At 32.8% G+C, this 20,403-nt stretch overlaps 3 protein-coding genes and 1 non-coding gene across 4 annotated transcripts; 1 reads left to right on the top strand and 3 right to left on the bottom strand.

The window, feature by feature from the left end:
- Positions 1-96: 96 nt before the first annotated feature.
- LOC18587557 (kinase with adenine nucleotide alpha hydrolases-like domain-containing protein) lies at positions 97-5,878 on the bottom strand. Its single transcript, XM_018127543.2, has 10 exons — positions 5,676-5,878; positions 5,490-5,631; positions 5,162-5,283; positions 2,906-3,117; positions 2,765-2,822; positions 2,247-2,547; positions 1,793-1,894; positions 1,273-1,701; positions 300-1,058; positions 97-205 (listed from the first exon to the last, which is right to left on the bottom strand). Exons 1-10 carry the CDS (start codon positions 5,876-5,878, stop codon positions 137-139), a joined length of 2,397 nt encoding a protein of 798 aa, XP_017983032.1. The 3' UTR covers positions 97-136.
- A 759-nt stretch (positions 5,879-6,637) lies between these two features.
- Positions 6,638-8,516, bottom strand: LOC18587575 (protein kinase C-like zinc finger protein). Its single transcript, XM_018127055.2, has 3 exons — positions 8,282-8,516; positions 7,517-7,999; positions 6,638-7,439 (listed from the first exon to the last, which is right to left on the bottom strand). Exons 1-3 carry the CDS (start codon positions 8,381-8,383, stop codon positions 6,858-6,860), a joined length of 1,167 nt encoding a protein of 388 aa, XP_017982544.1. The 5' UTR covers positions 8,384-8,516; the 3' UTR covers positions 6,638-6,857.
- A 2,125-nt stretch (positions 8,517-10,641) lies between these two features.
- Positions 10,642-12,871, bottom strand: LOC18587574 (Leucine-rich repeat protein kinase family protein). Its single transcript, XM_007011397.3, has 3 exons — positions 12,439-12,871; positions 11,487-12,047; positions 10,642-11,315 (listed from the first exon to the last, which is right to left on the bottom strand). The coding sequence occupies exons 1-3, from the start codon at positions 12,854-12,856 to the stop codon at positions 10,642-10,644; spliced, it is 1,653 nt and encodes a 550-aa protein (XP_007011459.2). The 5' UTR covers positions 12,857-12,871.
- Positions 12,872-17,612: 4,741 nt separating this feature from the next.
- On the top strand, positions 17,613-17,705 carry LOC148760604 (small nucleolar RNA snoR8a). The gene has a single exon (XR_016028713.1). It is a non-coding gene; the product is annotated as a small nucleolar RNA snoR8a (small nucleolar RNA).
- Positions 17,706-20,403: the final 2,698 nt, after the last annotated feature.

Genomic DNA, 20,403 nt, shown 5'->3' with positions numbered 1-20,403 from the left:
CTCTGTGACTGTACATGTTTGAGGTGATAAAAGGACAAGGTAAAAATAAAACTCCAAGACAGTATTCATATTTTGACTTAAAATTACCTACAAAAACTAAACTTGTTAGGTCAATCTTTCCTCGAGCAAATACCTATCAATTCTCGTTGGAAGGACTTCTTGAGCCATCATCGGACTGCGCAAAGTTAGGACAACTGGTATGCTCCTGAAAAGAAAAACAAGAAGAAAAACATCAATATTTAGCTAAAGACGGAAATATGATGACATGGTTAGAAATACTTGGTAATAAATCAACTCACTAGTTGTAGCGAAACTTGGCTATAGTTAGGTGAGTGTCCTGGACTCCCAGTTTGCAAAGTAGGATGCATGGTATCTTCAGCAAGTGCTCTCAATCTGTTAAGTTCTGGCAACACAACTTTGCCGAGATCCGGTCTGTCTTTCCGCCTTAGCTCTGCACACTTGAGTGCAATGTTTGCGAAGCCCATGGCCTCTTCAACCGGCCAATCAGGAATAACTGGGTCAAGCATTTGCTCAAAGTTCCCCTTCTCAATAGCCCGTTCCACATGGTGAGTCAATCCCATTGGTGGTTTTGCTGTTATTATTTGTAGAAGCATGATCCCAAGGGAGTATATGTCCGACTTTATTCCCAGCATGCCTGTCTGCTGGTACTCTGGGTCTATATAGCAGAAAGTTCCTGCCGTGGAGGTCATTCGATACTGCGTTACATTGTCAGTCACGGATGGAGGAACTAGTCTGGCCAACCCAACATCACTAATCTTGCTCACAAAGTTGCGGTCAAGTAAGATATTGGCAGGTTTCAAGTCACGGTGGACTATGGGTTCGGGTTTAGTCTGGTGGAGGAACAACAAGCCCGTTCCAATTTCGGCTGCAATTCTGAACCTAAGCTGCCAAGAGAGAGGTGGAGTGTTTCCTCTCCTGAAGAGACGGTCCTCTAAGCTCCCATTAGACATGAACTCGTACACTAGGCATCCATACTCTGGGCAGGCTCCCAGGAGGAGAACCATGTTTGGATGCCGTATGCAGCTTAGCACCTCTACCTGTAAATTATGTACTGTCCATAATTCCATAGATTATATAGTAAACCAACAAAATGAATCTCAGAATATATTGAAAGTACTTCAAGTTACTTATCAAAAAAAAAAATAAAAATAAAGTTCTTCAAGTTAAGTTTTCTCGCGTTAACAACTTCTGAAGACATAACCATATAAAAAGTCCAAACATTTCCAAGTGCACTGTGACCTTGTCACATACCTCTTGTTGAAACTGCGACCTTCCTTGAGCTGCATCCGGACGCAAAACCTTAATTGCAACGGGTGTATGGTCTAGACGACCTTTATACACGGGCCCATAGCCCCCTTCTCCAATCTTGAGAACCTCTGAGAAGAATTCAGTCGCAGCTTCAATCTCCTCAATCGTGTACTTCCTGTACCTGGAATCTGAATGTGCTAGTGCATCAAGTGCCTTTCTCTTCTCCTCTGATTCCTTGAGCGCTTTCATTTCTGCGTTAACTCTTTTCTGTGCTTCAAGTTCTGCAATTCTCTGAGCTGCTTCAGCTGCCTCAATTGCTGCTTTTGACTTAGCTTTCTCCTTTTCTGCTATTGCTAATGCAGCTTCCTCTGCCAGTCGGGCCTCGTCCAATCTCCGCTCCTCTTCCAATTTCCACAGCTGGAGTTCTCTTGCCTGTAATGTAACGCACAAAATTTTATAATCTGTAAAAGTGTTCAGGGCTTGAGACGTAGCACTGCAAGCGGATATTTATTGATTGTTTAACCTTTTGTTTTGCTGTGAGTGCTTCTTTGCAGGCTGAACTGTACATTTCCATAGTTTGCTTGAGCTCCAGCTTTAGCCTCCTCATTTCAGCTTCCACATCATCCTGCAGATTTCATCAAAAAATAGAAAAATCATCCATTTTACTATAAATCTCCAAAAAGCATCTGTTTATGTAAGATATTTTATATATCTGCCTTGAGTGAAAAGCAGCAACTAGAGAGGCGTTGATAATAATATTTTGGTCTAACTCGATAAGAAAATACCTAGATATATGCATATATTATAAGCATAGAGAATGTACATCCTCATATCAGGCATGTCGAGTTGTTAACACAATTATGTCGCGTTAGTTGACCATTGCCCCTTTTTAGCTGAACTGCGTTGGGTAGGCTTTAGGCCCATTCTAACGTAAATGGAGAACTGAAGTCATCGAATAATTTAATTTATCTTCTTACCATTGATGCCGATGAGTTTGATAATTTGTCACTGTCCTGCGAAGCTGATGAAATATTAGGTGGAGAGCTAATATCCACCGATTTCCGTCCAAACTGCATTGACTCGAAGCTAATATTACTTTCAATGTCTGAAACGTTCGAAAGCCTTGGAGCAGTGCGGATTGTTTCTTGGTTATCGTAAAATGGGGGAAACATACGGTCAATGCTTGGCCTGCCAGAGGTGACAAAGGATATGTCTGTATCAGGAATATGAAGGTTCGGATATGATTTCCCGTTTAGGCCTCTCCTGGTGAAAGGTGACCTGTATCACAAATTACTAAACAATTAAGTAATACAATAAATTAGTTATGAGTACATATCTTCCGTTTATTATTTTATATTGAAAAAAAAAAAAAGAGAGAGATAGATAGAAACAGACAGACAGGTAATATGTAGTAAGGAATCGTGATAGGAGCTGCTAAAGAAAGATTAACGATTTAACTATTGCTCATTTTGGGGACCCTGGTAGTGTTGCTTACCTGAAGGATTCCATGGAATCACTGGATTTACGCGGTGGCTCAAGTCGCGGCTTTTCAACTGTTCAAATTATTCACAGATTATTTTAAAATTGACCAATGGTAGAGATAACTTGGACAAAAGCTTGAAGCAAAGGAGCAGACCTCTCAAACTATTAGCAGGCAGGATATGCGACTCGGGAGGAGTTGGTTTTAAGCTGGATTGGTTAAGAAGGTGATTACGCAATGGGGAGATAGCTGGCGCTGGACGGGAGGATGATCTCATGGATGAAATTTTGCCTTTGGATATGACATACACACTACAAAAGTCTGGTGCACCTTTTGATACCATTCCAGGAATATCGGCTGCTTTGAATCTACAGAGACAAACTTTTTTGAAGTTAAATGAACTTCCACATAAATTTATGCGTCATTGTAAATGACTTCACAAAGCAGCAAAAGATCAACATTCTCTTAGATCGCTGATGCAAATCATGATCATTTTTTCTCCATAGCCAGGGAGGCAGGGTTTTGGATGATAAACCAACATGCTTTATTCGTTGAAGCATCTTGTTCTTTTTACGGGTGTCAACGGGTTGGGTACCATATAATTTTGAGATACCCGAACCCTAATCCTATTAAAAATTAATTACCTTAACTCTATTAATTATCCAAATAATTTAAAAATTATTACCTTAACCCTAACCTAATACATTCCTACTACTCTATAATCACCCTAACCCGTTTAAATACCAGATTAAATAAAAAAATTATTAAAATTTTTTTCATAGGTACTCAATTACCCAATTAACTTTTCTAATCTCATAACTTCTCTTTAGATTTATATGTTATAAGTTTATATAAATAAAAGTATATATACTGTAATTAATAATTTTATGAGTTATAATTTTTACAATGTTAATACAAAATAAAAAGTAAATATATTTATATTTAAAGTATATATATATATATATATATATATACAGGCATACATAAAAAATATTTTAATATATAAAAGAGTAATTATATTTCTTATAAATTAACACAATATATAAACTATAAGACATTACAAGTTAATTAATAATAATAGTTTCATGAATTAATTTAATTAATTATAAGGATTTGTTCTTTATTTCATGAAATTAAAAAAAATATTTAGGTTCTAAAACTATTCTAATTTCAAAAGCTTTCTTTAAATATATATATTATAAGATTATATAAATAATGATATATATATTATAATTAATAATTTTATAAATCATAATTTTTGTAATGTTAACACAAAATAAAAATTAAATATATGTATATTAAAAGTACATATATAATAGTAATTATATTCCTTTATAATATGATATAATATTCAAATTATTTAAACATAATTAACAATCTAATAATTTTTTAATTTAAATATATTAATGTCATCATATTAATAATTAGAGTAACCATACTTTTCATATTTTTGTTAGTTTTTAACAAAAAAATTGCTTGTAAAGTTGATAGAAATTATAAATTTTTAATTTAATTATTAAAATAATAATAAAATATTTATAAATATTAATCGGGTTTGGATAATGGGTACCCAAGGGGTGGTACCCGAACCTGATTCGGGTAGTAAAATCACTACCCGAACCCTTTTATGGAATACCCTAACCCGGTGTAACCGGATAAGGTACTCGCGGGTATCCTATAATAGGGTACCCGTTGACATCTCTAGTTCTTCCTAGTATATGGGAAGGAATATACTGCCTTATTGACCCAAAAAATCAAATTGATCATCAACGCTGTTAATGAATCCTACTTTTTGCAAACAAGCTTGTCTGTTACCTATAATTGATTCCTACTTTTGAATTCAAAAGGGACAACTTAATCTTAAATCATTTTGTTTATCCCAAATATGCAAGTCCTAAATCATTTTCAAAGTATAAAACACAAAACTTAGTTCTATTTTATTCAGTTGAAAGGCATTGAATCTTCATCAGATTATGATGATAAGAACGAGATTCCACCTTCATCGCGGAAGGAGATCCCACAGGTTTGCCTGGATTTAATTTTTCATTGCATACGCTGTCTTTGACAGGAAAACCAATATGGTTACTTTCTATTTATAGCTTACTTGCAAACATAACATGATCATGCAAGAAAATCCCGTAATCCAAGTCCTCTGCTCAAGTCTAATGTAATGCCATTACTGTCCAAAGCAAAAGCCTAGAACTCTGGACATGCTAGCTGCATCTGTATCGGTATTCTTTCCTGTTGAAAGGTACATCGATTTTATTATATCCAAATTGACTGTTTCTCTGGAAATTTCAAAGAGAAAATCTCCAAGACTTTAGTCATGGTCATTTGCATGATCTTGGCATTCATAGTTTGGAAAATTCAATTTTGTTGATGAGGGCTGATGTTAGCATAGGGCACACATACCTAAGAAAGCCAGTTTTTGTCGAGGCACCAACGACCAAAACCTCAATTGCAGCCTGAGTGACATATTCAATCAAAGCTTTTGCTACGTCTGTCTCTTCTAGAACAACATCTTTGCAATGTATCTGAAGTCAAAATTGCATGTCATACAGAGTTAATTATCTATAAGATTCATTTGCTGAATGCAAACTGCAAGTATTTCAAAGCAGTGCTAGGGGTATTTTAGTGCAGATCAAGTAAAATTGTTAAATCATTGCTGAATTTTTTAGATCATTATTAAGAGAGAGAATGTCCCAATAAAGAACAAATTAATCAAATCTACCAAACTCACATCTTTACGAGTACAAAAGCAACGGAAAGGAAGGAAAAGTTCCCTGGTCTGAGGATCAGGATCTTTACATACCAATGGTAAGTCACCATTGATATCAGAAATTTGGTTCAACCCTGTACCAGAAAAAGAAGTTTTTGTAACCCTGCAGTCGAAAGAGAAATGTGATTTTTGTTGTAGAATACGAACGTACGAGGTGTAGGGAGAGGCGAGGTGGAGAGAGAGAACGGCTTGACTTTCACATGGATGAGAACGACAGTGTGGCCTTTTTGCAAGAGATGATCAATTGCCCATTTGAGGGCATTTTGGCTGTTTTTGTCCTTGTCTATGGCCACTGCCACCAACCCGTTTGATCCTTCTCTTCTTTCGCCATAACTTCTCGGTGTCCACATATCTTTCTTCTGACTTGTCTGTATTCTTCCAATCGTTTTTCTTTTTTTATTTGGTACTGAAAACCAATAAAAGATCGAATGTAGAGCTTGTTTTCTACAACCTGCTACTTCCCTTTTTTCCTCGTTGGTGTCGTTTTAAAAGTTCTGGACTTGCTTTAAACGAAGCTTTTAACTCCTATAAGTAAGAACCCTTTGAACAAGATGCTTGTTAAATTGTTTTCTTTGTTGATCTCCTCATCTCTCTCAAAAGGCCAAGAGAGAGAAAGAAGGGCTCACAGTATCCTGTTTCTGCATCCTTTCATTTTTCCGATGTGACAAGAAATGAAGGATTTTCAACCTATCTCCCTCAATTAGATATTTCTCCCTTGTTTTATTTTGGGTTAATTTGATAAAAATAAACTTGAAATGCCCGCAAAAATTTCACCACAGAAATCTGTCTTATGTCGCTATCTATGAGAGAGCACCCCGCTTTTGCGGACAGTAAGGTGTTTGACCTCTTATACCATTTGTCCATGTTTCACGTAGTTACCGTCCAAGCTACAAAGCCTCTTTCTTCTCTTTGCTTCTAGTATGTTGTCCTCTAAATTACCCACATACATCATCATTTTCCTCGAATATAACTGACAGATAGTTCAACATATGTCCTAATCTTAGAACACAGCAGGCCGGTGATTATGGTTGTGAAGTATTTAATAAAGCCGAAGAAGAACACAGATGCAAATGCAATAAATATTTATCAGAATTAATGGACAGGAAATATAAAATAAAAAAAAGGATTCTCGCAAGCAAAACTCATGTATTCCAAATCCTATATCAGTTACCAAGGTTAATAAGAATGATGATGTATCATGCATACTGAGGTTACAAACTGTAGCAGCATTTATTCCCTCGAGATGCAGAAATAGTCATTCTCCATAATAACATGAGGCTGCGCATCTCTCACTCAAGACCTATATATATATATATCTATATATCAATCTTAACATGCTTCTTCGACACAAGTTGGATGAAGATCGTAGTCACACACATCACAAGAGAATGCCCAGAACCTCCCTGGTCTTTTGCAATAATCACACACATATGCTCTGGCCATGTCCAATTTAAGCACGTGTTCATGCCTTGTGTCTTGGATTTGGTGAGGCAATGCATCTCCTTCCTTTTTCAAGGTTGTTTCTATCTCTGCAATACTTGACTGGGTGAATGGGAAAGCTTTTGCACCATACAGGGAGAGAATGGTCTTCCCATTTGTGCTAATGGTTTTCCCATCTGGTCCAATCAGAACTAATGCGGGAATGGCTTTGATGTTGAAGATCCTACAAAGATCGTGTCGCGTCCTATCCTCAAATGGAAGAGCCAGCCATGGCATACCACTTATATTCAGATCAAATTCTTTCTGGTCTCTATCTGTCGAAACCAAAATAACCTCAAAACATCCTCCCCTGCTGTTCAGTAGCTGTTTGTACGCTTCTACAAGCTGTGCGGTGAAGGCACGGCAAGGAGGACACCAGTGTGCACCAAAGTAAAGGCCTATTGTCTTCCCGACAAGTTCAGATACTAGTATCTGCAATACCGAAAACATAACAGGTTCATTACCTGCACGTATATTAATTGCATAAAAACACCTGTATTATTAATTACCTTTCCACTATCTCTAGAAACAACGTAATTCCGTCCTTGATGTGCCAAAAGTTGTTCTACTTTTCCTCCTTGACGCTTCGAATCATCGGAAGCCTTCAATTCGGCTCTTCTCTTCCTAGTGAAGGGAAATGCATCTTCACCATAGTCTTCGACTAATCCAATCAAGTCTTCTTCCATTGATTGTCCATCTGAATTTAATGGAATAAGCGAGGGAATGCGGACAACATTAAACCTTTCACGTAATTTGTTTTGCAAATTTGCATTGAATGGGACGGTAAGCCATGGCATGCTCTTGAAGTGCTCATTGAATCCATCCTCATCGTGGTCGAAGGAAATAAAGACAATCTCAAGCCCTTCGCCTCGTGATTTTAACGTGTTATAGAGCTGCACCAGTTCCGGGATAAAAGTTTTGCAGGGCCTGCACCAGTTTGCAGAGAAGAATAGGCAGACCGTCTTCTCAAGATCTAATGAAGTTAAGGGTACCTAAACACAGAAAACCTTAACAAATTAATGAAGTTAAGGGTACCTAAACACACATATATATCTCTATTCAGTTAATTTGATCTGAATCAAGCAAAGCCCATTTAAGATAATTAAATTTCTGTTCTCACCAATATAATTATTCCTGTCAGCTAAATTTAAGATAATAAAAATTCTCAAGAGAAACTAAGCTCATTGAAAATTTAAAGAGCCATGACTGATCCGAGTGAAAATTTGCATCTGAGACTTGAGAGAGAAAAGAAAAAAGTTGCTTCGCAGGAGTACCTCTCCTCCAACGGATAAAAGGAAGTCGACCCCTTGAGATGCTAACATGGTGGTAAAGTCGTCACTGGGCATACTTTTGGCCTGATAATCGGGCTCTGCCATGACAACTGCAAGCAGAAGTTGGCTGTTCTACTCTTTTCTCAAACTCGCTAACGACGAGGCAAAACACTAACTTTGCAAGGTTCTGTGCAGACGGTTTCTAATCCTTGTTTGTAGTAATATGTTTTTTTCTCAATTTCAAAGGCTTATAGAAGGTAGGGAGGGCTTCATCATGCTACGCAACTTACAAAACTTTGTGGCCAATTTCATTGTGAACATGCAACCTGGAATATTCCACGAGCACTTAAGGGACGGATGAGAATGCAGAACATTTTTTCAGGGAATTTATTGTTTTCATTGTCATATATAACAAAATGTCACCTCAGTATTCCTTTTTAATTATTTTATTTTAAAAGTAGTGCTAAATGTTTTTACGAAACAATATAAAAAAAACTTAATAAATATCGGTGATTATTCTTCGTTATAAAGCAAAATGTAAGACCAAGGTCACACATCCATATAGTAGATAATTTGACTAATCGAAACATAGGTTTGAACCTAGGCTACACATTTTCATTTTTTTGCCCAATGTTTTTCGGTTCCTTATATCCAAACAATGATTCCTAATTTTTTTCAACCCTAAAGCCATATAATTACATGATGCGTGGAGTAAAAGAAGAACAAAAAGACAAAAACAAGAGAACAGACCATACATGTAGTTGATGAGATTTCAAAGGAATCAATTTAATGCCAACAGCTCTTGTAGAAGTGCAGACATTGATAGTAGCATATCACATACTTATATACTAAATGAAAATTAAAGCACATAACGTATATACCTGAAAGGCTGAAACTTAATTTGTTCAGCAACATATAAATTAATAATTGGATAGAAACAGAACGAGAGGGAGCTAGTTTGTATCGCAGACTTACAATGACCATCACGTTAGGAAATAGGATAGGAACGTACGTAATTTAAAGGAGTTTATAGGATATGATCTGGAAATAATTGAAATGATAGACAATATTAAGAAGCCAGCCAGTGTACACTTTGCTTTTGAGCAGAAGCTGATTCAGAGATTGTTGGAAACTTTCTTTTTTATTTCCTATCAAATTTCTTGCTGATTATTTATTAGGGTTCCAAATCTTATGCCTTTGCCTCTTATTCTAAACCTTGTGCCGCCTTTGGTTATTGTCTTACTCTTTTATATATTATATTAAAATTAATTATAATAATTTTTTACTTTAAAAACTATATAAATCTCAATTTTATAAAAACATAACTAAAATTTTAATAAAATAAAGAAGGACAAAAAAAAAACTTGAAATGCAGGAGCATCTGACAATAGCAAGTAGCTTGGAGTGTGGTCCTTTCCCTTCTTGTTGACGATCACTTCTGAGATTGAATAAGACGAAGAAGGGACAGGGATCACGACCCCATGCCTTAAGAGATAAACGGGGAATTGGATGGATGACAGGATAACGCAAACTTGCCTTTTTTGATTGAAGATAATGCTCAGCCTGTTCTTTATTTATGATGCCAACGTTACGAGGCATATGCCATTTTGTGGGTATTAAATCCCTTCCTAACTTGATACTTCCAAAGACCAACTATTGACATGTTGACAAATATAATATTCCTCTTGTTTCATAGGTTATTCCAGCCGCAGAAAAAAGAGAGAATTTTAATGCGTTAATCATATAATTAATCAAACATATACACTGTTTTAGCTTACTGGCATTTATTTCGTACTAGATCTAGTTGTTCAAACCGGTCCAATTTGACCAGCATTAAATTATTGTAGTATATATTAATTTTAAAATAATATTTTATTATTTTAATAATAAAAAACATAAATAAACCAACCAAGTCCAATTTCTATCTCAACTTTTAAAAGAAGAAATCAATTCAAAAACACCTTTACTTGGTATCCATGGCTTATGGTGCACTAAACCTAAGCTTCATCTATTAGAATGTTGACATGCTTTTATTTTATTTTAACCAATAAATAATAAGAAGAAGATGCCATCTTATTGACAACTCTCTTGGCCATTTGGCCACTGGGAAGCGCAATATCTTCCTTCCAATATAGAGACCAGAACATCAAGAATAAGCATTGCAAGAAAAGAAATAAGATTAAATTGAAAAATATGACAGATTTCCCACCATTCAATTGATATATATATAGATAATGGACACTTGCTACGTACAGATACTAAGTATGCAAATTCTTGAAAGTTGAGCAGTTGGAGGATATCTACAACGCCAAATTAATTAAAACGTTATCCCTCTCAAGTTATAGTTGAAAGTAGGCTGGCTTTCAACCATTGACAGAGAAAGAAAAACCATCCTCAGTGATTGCTCTCGACGAGTACGCGTCTCCTTCACTGCCGCATGAAGAGCAGTCTTCCATATCACTATCCCTTTCCTTCAACTCTTCAATCTTTTCCACGGCATCTTTTAATTCCCACCTCCTCTCTGTATTCCACTCACAACAACACATCCCAATCTTCAACAACTTCAACATCTCACCCTCCCCGTTCTTAGTCGACTTCATGTCCTTGTCAAAAACCTCTCCTGTCCATTCTTCTCTCACAACAGAGTTGACCCAAGTTGCCAAATCCACATTGCCACCTTTTCCTTGTTTTAAATAGTTGGCCGGGAACTTACCTGTCAGCAGTTCAAGAATCAGTATTCCAAGACTCCATACATCCGTCTTTGTTGTTGTGCGGTCGTATTGCGTGAACTCTGGGGACTTGTAGGCCACCATGAATTGCTGAGCGTGCTCTTTGTTTATAACGGGCATTAATCCATAGTCTGTCAAAAGGGGCTCAAAGTTATGATCCAGAAGCACATTGGAGGATTTTAGGTGTCCATGGGGTAGTGTCAAGCTAGGAAGCTCTTTGTAGAGGTAAGCCAAGCCCTTTGCTACTCCTTTGATGATCTTCAAGCGAGTCGGCCAGTCAAGCCCTGACTGATCTGGCGCACGCCTAGCTGAGGAAATTTAGCCAAATAACGTTTTAAATTGAACTTTTCCATATACATGCTATATTGACATGGCATGCTTCTTGTTTTTTGCACTGGCGAAAATTTTATATACAACATTGAATCTTGTTATTTTACTAAATTCGAAATCAAGGAATGGTGAAAAGGGAGAGATCCTACCATGAAGATGACCAGCCAGGCTGCCATTTGGAACAAAATCAGACACCAAAAGCTTCTCTTCTTTTCTATAATAGAATGCCACAAGGGAAAGCAGGTTAGGGTGGAACAACATTCCAAGTCTTCCCATGTGCGCACGAAATTCTTCCTTGCCTACATTGTTCATTTGCCTAAACCTCTTCACAACCATGGCACGCCCATCCAAAAGGACAGCCTTGTAAGATGACCCAAAGCTCCCACTACCCAGAACCTCAGCAGAGGCCCTAAGCAGGTCTTGCAACTCAAACCTCCCCCTTTCATTCCTGATAAAATACAGTTTTGCATTTTCAGCTTTTCTGTAATGATTAGATGATTGAGCTTCTTTCCGGCCCACAATGTTACCAGCGTTTTTCTCTTGGAAGTTTTTGACTTGGGATGTTGTGGTTGGCCCACTACGGATGTAAGAAACAGCGGCAATGGCAGCTAAGGAAACCACAGAGCCAGCTACGACGGTGATTATTATGATGTTCCGCTTCTTTGAGGATTTGCATTGTGGCAGAGGCTTTCCGCATAGACCTTTGTTCCCTGCTCCATGCAAAAATCGTATATATTCAACCAGCTCTACCAATATGTAAATAATCGAATCTCATTTTGTGGGATGGGGAATGTGCAGTTTAGTCCATTCCCCATAATCAGCGACTGTTAAATTTTGAGATACGCAAGCTACAAAATTTATGAAAATATACGATAAAAAATTAACTCATATTTAGTACAATATGTAATGGATACTGTTTGATATCGTATTTTTAACTTCAAATTCAAATTACATATATAACGAAATAAATAGTATTAAGTATGAGTCGTGTGATTTCTTGACGAATGAAATAATTCATACATAATAAGATATTAAAATCAAAATAATAAATTTATTATATATCAAGTGAGACAAGAGTAATGAGACCAGTAGTATTTTTACCTGCGAATAAACTTGAATTCATCTTAGTCAAGCTATCTGGTATCCGACCCTCGAGCTGGTTATCAGCTAGATTAACCATAATCAGATCCTTCTGTTGAAAATCCGGTATCTTTCCTTCAAAACGATTCCCCTCAAGACTCAACTCGGACAATCTTGGCAATGCAGCTAGTGATTTTGGAATTTTACCAGAGAAGTTATTTCGTGCCAGATACACTTTCTGCAAAGAATTCATGGCTGCAAAACCATTCTCACGTATTTCACCGGAGAAACGATTGTATGACAAATACAAGGCTCTCAAAGAAGTAAGTTTATTTACGTCAGGCAATTGCCCATCAAAGCTGTTGTTCATAAAGCTTAAGGTACGCAAAAGCGGTAATTCCGTAAGTGTGTCTATATCAATTACACCCATTAGACCCATACTCTCCAGCCTCAGTCCAAAAATTGTCCCATTGCTGCAGCGCAAACCTGTCCAATTTGAATTGTCGTCAGTGCATGGACTTGGCGCCGAGTCATTCCAATCTGAAAGCGCAGATTCGTGATTGGATAAAGAGTTCTTAAACCTAAGAAGGATTGTGGCCTCAGTTTCACCCCATGATGCTCCAACAAGGCATGTTAACATGAATAGCAACAGTAAGCAACAATATGCTTTATTATGGCCCATTTTTCAGATGGGAAGGTTTCAGCTTTGGCCTGAAACGCAATGGGGACGGATTGGTGGTTAATTTGTCTTGGATCACAAAGAAAGCAAAAGGAGAAGAATTTAACGAATGTTGAGGGAGGAGCCGTGGCAGAGAGGACCAAGGACTAAGAATTTGATGAGGTGATGCAAAAGGACAAAAGTTGTGGGTGGGATTGACAAAGTCCCGTTAAGGCTGAGCTGTGTTGAGGCCGGCATTTAAGTTAATGCTGATTAATTATTTATTAGGTGTTAGTCTCATTCCTTTAATTTTTTGGTGCATGTCTTACTCTTAGCAAATTGTTTTCTTGATTTATGTGTGGTGATAAGCTGGTTCTTGTCCTGGTTAATGATGTTTACTGTTTGCCCGACCCGTTTGAGCTTGGCTCCCTCGATTACTTTTCAATAAATTTTTATTATCATTTACATTTGATCAACATCACTTTTGCATAACAAAATCACATCCAAGGGCGGAGCCTTCTACAGTGATTGGGGCTCTCAAAATTTTTAAAATTTTTTTCATACCATATAAAATTTTTAAGTTTTTTCATAAATTTTCTTAATGATCGCTTCAAAATAATTTTTTATTTAACAATTAATACAAATAAAGAATCACAAAATAATCTCACATATCTCACTCAATTTTAAAGTTTTTTTTTATTTTTTAATTTATATTATTATTTTTATGTATGTTTGTTTTTTTTTTCATTTTTATTCTCTTTACTCATATATTCTAAATCTCTATAGATTTTCTTTAATAAATTTCTATAGATTATCAACCATATTCTTTTTCTTTCTTTTTTGTTATATCATATATGAGTTCTATCTTCTATTTTTCATATTTTTCTTTTTTTGTTATGCGAGTTTTATTTTTTATAATTTTAATCTTTAAAAATAAATAAATTATTATGCAGTTTTCAAATGTAATTGTAATGTTACACTGTTACTTAAAATTTCATCAATATATTATTATTTTTATTAATCCTAATTATGTAAGAGGAAATTAACTTGAGTATATCTTTTTTATTTGCTTTACGTTTTATATTTAGTTGAAAGGAAATTATCTTTAATATAGTGTCTTTAAACAATCTTGATTAAATAAGAAGAAATTATAAACTTGTATCTCATATTTAACTATTTATATTTTATGTATTCTAGCTTTATATTTAGTATTATAAATTTAAATTGAAATAAAATAAGAATATTGGATATTGATTACATTAATTCTTTTTAGGTTTAATTAAAGTATGAGTAAGTTGAAAACAATTAACAAATTCTTTAAAAGAGAAAATGCAAATCGTCCAAATGATTCTCCTACACTCTGTTGACTCCATATGTTTTTAATGATAACAAAACATTTATAATTCATTAATGTCCAACTTCACTATTTAAGTATGTAAGATTTAATTTAATACCCCTAACAAAGCTGTTAATTAAAAGCAAGTCAAGGAGCTTGCTAAGATTAATGAAAAATTAATCAGTTAAGAAGGAAAGAGCAAATAATGAACAAAAACAGAACCCTAGTAACTGATTATCAAAGGACCTTAATCAGCTAAGGTATGGCTGTGTGATAAGTTGAAGTAAAACAGAAATATACTAATCAATTAAGAAGTTTTGTTAATCGGTTAGAGCACAAGGTCCTAGTAACTTCAAGTGCCAAAAATAAGGTTGAAAATATTGTTGACCATTGAAGCGAGCCAAAATAGAGAAGTTCAAAATTCGAAGATCTTCTAGTTGATTAAAGCTGATTATAATCAATTATGGCTGAAAGAAGTAAAGTCTCAATCAGTTAAGGAAAGTGCTGACTAAATAGAGAAAGACTGTTGTGTGGAAAAGTGAAAACAGAAAGTTTGTAATCAGTTAGAGCCTGCCATAACCAGTTAGAAGAAGTCTGCTGTAGAAGATAAGTCTGAAGATAGAGAACTCTTAATCAGTCATAGCCTCATGTAATCAATTAGAGCAAAGAACGTAGTAGCAGGATAACGCAAGATAGGAAAGCTGTAATCAGTTAAAGCTGCCTATAATCGGTTAGTCGATGTTTATCTACCTTTTTGAATTTAAACACTAGAAGATAAAATAACGGCTAGAAGTACATCGGAGTTGTTTTAATGGCTAGAAACTATCTCTAACAGAAAAATTTGACTCTTCAGATATAAAATGAAGCTCCAACGGTCTAAGAATGTTGATTTTGAAGAAAAAAAAGCTACTTTAAGCAAAAAGCCAAATATTCTTTACCAAAAACAGTTGTTCTTCATTCCAATTCTAGAAAAAGTGTTTGAGTTTGATTGTAATCTGTCCAGACTTATAAAGTTATTTTATTGTACTTGTTTTTCTTCTTTTTCTTGAGAAATTAGAGTGTGGGAAGCATTCTAAAAATTATTTTAAGGGATTAAAACTTGAGTTAGAAGCTCACCTTGTAAAAACTTGGTGGAAGCTATTAATTCTACTAGTTTAGTGAAGTTGGGTTGAAAATCCTTTATTGAGAGATTAAGGTAGTGAATGTAGGTCAGGAGTATCAAACTACTATAAATACTCTTGCATTGTTCACTTCTCTTTACCCTTTCTTACTTAGTGTCTTGTAATTTTAACAAGTTCTAGTCTTTCCCTTCATCTAGTTGATTAAGTGCTCTTCAAGTTCTAAAGGGTTGACTAGAAAATTTTTGTGCTATTCACCCCCCCCCCCCCTCTAGCACTCAAACGGGACCAACACACTTGAGCCATCAAGCCTTAATGCTTCAGTTTATGAATAAGAGTGTGGATCAAAACATCTAATATTCAATCTTAAAAAAATTGATGTTTCTCAGTACATAATCAATAATTAATAAATTTAAATCCAGAAAATATAGTCGAGCATAACTTTCTTAAAAGATTATTGCAGGTATATTGTTTTTAGATTTTCGTTTATATAAAATTATTTTCTATTATCTATCTTTTGACTGTTGGTTAAATTTAACATATCAGTTTGTAAAATTTTTAATCTTTGTTTCACTATCTTTGACCCCCGTAATAAAATTTGGCTAACTCCTCCCATGCTTACATCAATATATTTAATAAAAAAAATTCTAATGATATTATTAGATCAAAATTAATAAATATTTAAAATATATGATTCAATTTACACATATTAATGAACCCAATATTATTATATATTATCATGCCTAAATTCAAAATTTAACTAATAATTCAATTATACTTTATAAAAATATAAAATGTTAGTAGAGTATGTCGGCAATGCTAGCAGTGCTGGCTATATCAATAATCCACCCAGCCCCAACGTGTTCTCCTATACTTTTTTATATACACTTTTACAGTCAATCTAACATCTTGAAGATGTGAGTATGGTTAGGCTAGTTGTCTACATAAGTTTTATTCTTACGGGAAAAAATGAAAAATATGAAATCAAGAAAAAGGAGAATTAGCTTAATTAATAAGGTTTCAAATAGGTTAGAAAATGATGATTTTTCAAATTATTCTTATGTGCTCGAATTGAAAAAGTGTAATAATTAAATTTCATAGAAGTCAACCTTAAGTATTGACAAATTACTTGAATGCAAAGAAAATGGGATAATGTTTTGAAAGCTTAATAAAAGAATATAAACACAGAATTGAATCGAAAAAATTAAGTATGCTTAATTGGACATCTAATTGACTAAAAATAGTAGGACCGTATAAAGAATTTTGGTCAAAATACCCATCAAGTTTTTATATTCATGCATTTTGTTCAATTTAGTCCACATACTTAAATCGAAGTAATTTAGTCTCTTGATTTTGATAATTGCTTCAATTTAGTCTTTCCCACTAACGGCATCCAATTTTATTATTAAAAGGGACAACGTCAGTGCTGACATCAGTACTAACATGGCACTTACATGATGCGTGGCATGCCGCATGACATTAACTTGATGATGTGGCAGTGCCGTTTGGCACTAATATGATGATGTGGCATTGATATGCTAACATGTCAATGCTACATGGAAAATAAAAAAATTTCAAAAAATTTTTTATTCCATGTTATAGGGACTAAATTAAACAAAAATATATAGTACAGGGACAAAATTAAACAAAATTGAGAGGTTGAGGGACTAAATTAAAAAAAATATTTGAAAAATATAAATCTTTAAGTAAATAATAGATATACTTATTAATAAGTCAAATATTTAACTGTAAAAGATTTATGGTGTTATATATATATATATTCTTACTTAATTATTTGATTGTAGAATATGTACATTAATTTATCTTCTTTGCAAAAATTAAGTTTGAATTCTCCTTCTATAAAAAAAAATTGAAATGAATTTCATACCTAAACTCAAATTTAGATAAATAACTTGCATTATGTTGGAATAAAATAATATAAAAAGACTAAATAATTTTTTTACTTATAATAGGATAAAATTTTGAAATTTATTTGATTTAGTTTTTAACTTGAGCTGAACTCAAATTAATAAAATATGTTAATTTAGTTTTTTCTTTTAAAAAAATGAAGAAAGGAGATATGGAGTTAATGATGATTATAAAAATAATTCTTCATTCTGACTTACTTAATTTGGACATGACAAACCTATTATTACAACCATAGAATCTGAGTTACTCCATTTCTTCAATTTTTTATTTATTTTTTATGTTTTTATTTTGTTTAATATTGCAGATTATATTTTTTAGATTGAAATTTCTTAGATTAAATATTGCATTTATAGTTGATAGAGTTAAATATAATTGCAAATATTTATACAATTTTAGTTTGTATTTACAAATTTTTTGTAGATCCAAATTAATAATTTAAATTTAAATTTAGCAGAATTTGATTATGGTATTTGAACTTAAATAAAATCATTTTATAAGAAAATTTGAATAAATTTGAATAAAAGATAAATTGGAAAGAATTGAATAATTCCAAAAGAATAGGTATGTATAAATTATAGTTAAATATTTGGCTTATTAATAAATATATTTTTAAGTATTTTTAATATCCTTTAAAGAACTTTAAAAATACTTAAAAATACATGCAAAAAACCTTCAAAATCCAAAAAAAGACTTTAAAAATCTATTGAAAATGACTTTAAAAACCTTAAAAATCTATAAAATCCCTTGAAAATCTTTGAAAACACCTTAAAAATTCTTTGAAATCCGTGAAAAAAACCTTAAGAATACTTAGAATGACCTTAAACATCTTTAAAAGGATCCCAAAAGTCCTTGAAAATGCCTTAATTTTTTTTTAAAATTCGTAATAAATAATTAAGAAATTAAAAATCCCTTCAAAACATGAAAAACCTTCAAATTTCTTGAAAATTTTCTAAAAATCTTAAAATATTTTTAAAAAGACTTTAAAAATGCTTAAAAATCCATGAAAAAAATCTTTAAAATGATTCAAAAGACTTTACAGATCTTTTAAAAATAACTTGTAAAACTTTAAAAATCTATAAAATCCTTGAAAACACCTTAAAATCCTTTAAATTCCATGGAAAAAACTTTAAAACGCTTAGAATGACATTAAACATGCTTAAAAAGACATTAAAAATCTCCGAAAAGGCTTTAAAAATCTTTAAAATTCGTAATAAATAATTAAAAATTAAAAATCTCCGAAAAGGCTTTAAAAATCTTTAAAATTCGTAATAAATAATTAAAAATTAAAAATCTCTTAAAAACATAAAAAATCTTACAAATTCTTTTAAAAATCTCTAAAAATCTTAAATATCCTTAAAAGGACATTAAAAATGTTTAAAAATCCATGAAAAAAACTTTAAAATTCTTTAAAAAGACTTTAAAAATCTTTTAAAAATGACTTTAAAAACTTTAAAAATCCATAAAATCCCTAAAAAATCATTGAAACAACCTTAAAAATCCTTTAAAATTCATGAAAAAAACCTTAAAAATATTTAGAATGACCTTAAACATCCTTAAAAAGACCCTAAAAATCCTTGAAAATTCTTTAAAAAATCTTTAAAATTTGTAATAAATAATTAAAAAATTAAAATGCCCTTAAAAACATAAAAAATCCTTCAAATTCCTTTAAAAATGTCTAAAAAACCTTAAATATCCTTAAAAGGACCTTAAAAATGTTTAAAAATCCATGAAAAAAAACTTAAAATTCATTAAAAAGACTTTAAAAATCTTTTTAAAATTACTTACAAAACCTTGAAAATCCATAAAATCTCTTTAAAATCCTTGAAACCACTTTAAAACTCCTTTGAAATCCATGAAAAAAACTTTAAAATGCTTGAAATGACCTTAAACATCTTTAAAAAAACCCTTAAAAATCCTTTAAAAAATCTTAAAAAAACGTAATAAATAATTAAAAAATACCTTAGAAACATTAAAAATCATTTAAATTTTTGAAAAATTTCTGAAAATCTTTAAATATATTTAAAAAGACCTTAAAAATGTTTAAAAATTGATGAAAAAAAATCTTTAAAATGATTTAAAAGATATTACAAATCTTTTATAAAAAGCTTACAAAACCTTAAAAATCCATAAAATCCCTTGAAAATCTTTGAAAACACATTAAAAATCTTTTGAAATCCATGAAAAAGACTTAAAAATGCTTGGAATGACCTTAAACATCCTTAAAACGACCCCAAAATTCCTTGAAAAAGTCAGAAAAATCTTTAAATTTCGTAACAAATAATTAAAAAATAAATATTCCTTAAAAACATAAAAAAATCTTTCAAAATCCTTGAAAAATCTCTTAAAAACCTTAAATATCCTTAAAATGGCCTGAAAAATGTTTAAAAATTCATTAAAAACACCTAAAAGTCCATTAAAAGACTTTAAAAATCTTTCAAAAATGACTTAAAAAACCTTAAAAATTCATAAAATCTCCTTAAAACCCTTGAAAACACCTTAAAAATCCTTTAAAATCTATGAAAAACGCGTAAAAATGCCTAAAATGACCTTAAACATCCTTAAAAAGAACCTAAAATGTTAGTCCCAAATAAATGTGCTAGAGCGGGTGAATAACATTTTTTGACTCTCACTAAACTTGTTTTCTAATTGGGGGGCAAATTGAAGTTCAATGATGTGAAATTTGATGCAAGATTAAGAAATAATTTAAGGAAGAATGGAAATGAAAGATAAGACAAGGCAAACAATACTCAAAAATTTATAGTGGTTCGGTCAAAGACCTACATCCACTACCTTGATTGTTCAATTAAGAATTTTTTAAATCAAATCACTATAAAACGGTGAAATTCTCAAGCTCCCACCATGCTTTTACAATGACTTTTCGCAGGCTCAACTACAACCTTTAACAATGGTTTTTCTCGAGATCAACCAAAACCCAAAACTAACTT

The sequence above is a fragment of the Theobroma cacao genome, chromosome 9 (assembly GCF_053813885.1).
Source record: "Theobroma cacao isolate CCN51 chromosome 9, ASM5381388v1, whole genome shotgun sequence".
NCBI classification, from domain to species: domain Eukaryota; kingdom Viridiplantae; phylum Streptophyta; class Magnoliopsida; order Malvales; family Malvaceae; genus Theobroma; species Theobroma cacao.
Note: the sequence above shows the minus strand (reverse complement) of the source record. Positions and strands in the feature narration are given on the sequence as shown.

Excerpts from the sequence above, each read along its gene's own strand:
- LOC18587557 (XM_018127543.2), bottom strand. The coding sequence starts at position 5,878 with ATGTGGACACCGAGAAGTTATGGCGAAAGAAGAGAAGGATCAAACGGG. Across the intron at positions 5,632-5,675 it reads CCTCTCCCTACACCTCGTAC|GGTTACAAAAACTTCTTTTT; the intron begins GTTCGTATTCTA and ends TTTCGACTGCAG. Across the intron at positions 5,284-5,489 it reads GCTTTTGTACTCGTAAAGAT|ATACATTGCAAAGATGTTGT; the intron begins GTGAGTTTGGTA and ends TTTTGACTTCAG.
- LOC18587575 (XM_018127055.2), bottom strand. The coding sequence starts at position 8,383 with ATGGCAGAGCCCGATTATCAGGCCAAAAGTATGCCCAGTGACGACTTT. Across the intron at positions 8,000-8,281 it reads TTTTATCCGTTGGAGGAGAG|GTACCCTTAACTTCATTAGA; the intron begins GTACTCCTGCGA and ends TTCTGTGTTTAG. Across the intron at positions 7,440-7,516 it reads TTTCTAGAGATAGTGGAAAG|ATACTAGTATCTGAACTTGT; the intron begins GTAATTAATAAT and ends TCGGTATTGCAG.
- LOC18587574 (XM_007011397.3), bottom strand. The coding sequence starts at position 12,856 with ATGGGTCTAATGGGTGTAATTGATATAGACACACTTACGGAATTACCG. Across the intron at positions 12,048-12,438 it reads GAATTCAAGTTTATTCGCAG|GGAACAAAGGTCTATGCGGA; the intron begins GTAAAAATACTA and ends TGCATGGAGCAG. Across the intron at positions 11,316-11,486 it reads CCTGGCTGGTCATCTTCATG|CTAGGCGTGCGCCAGATCAG; the intron begins GTAGGATCTCTC and ends AAATTTCCTCAG.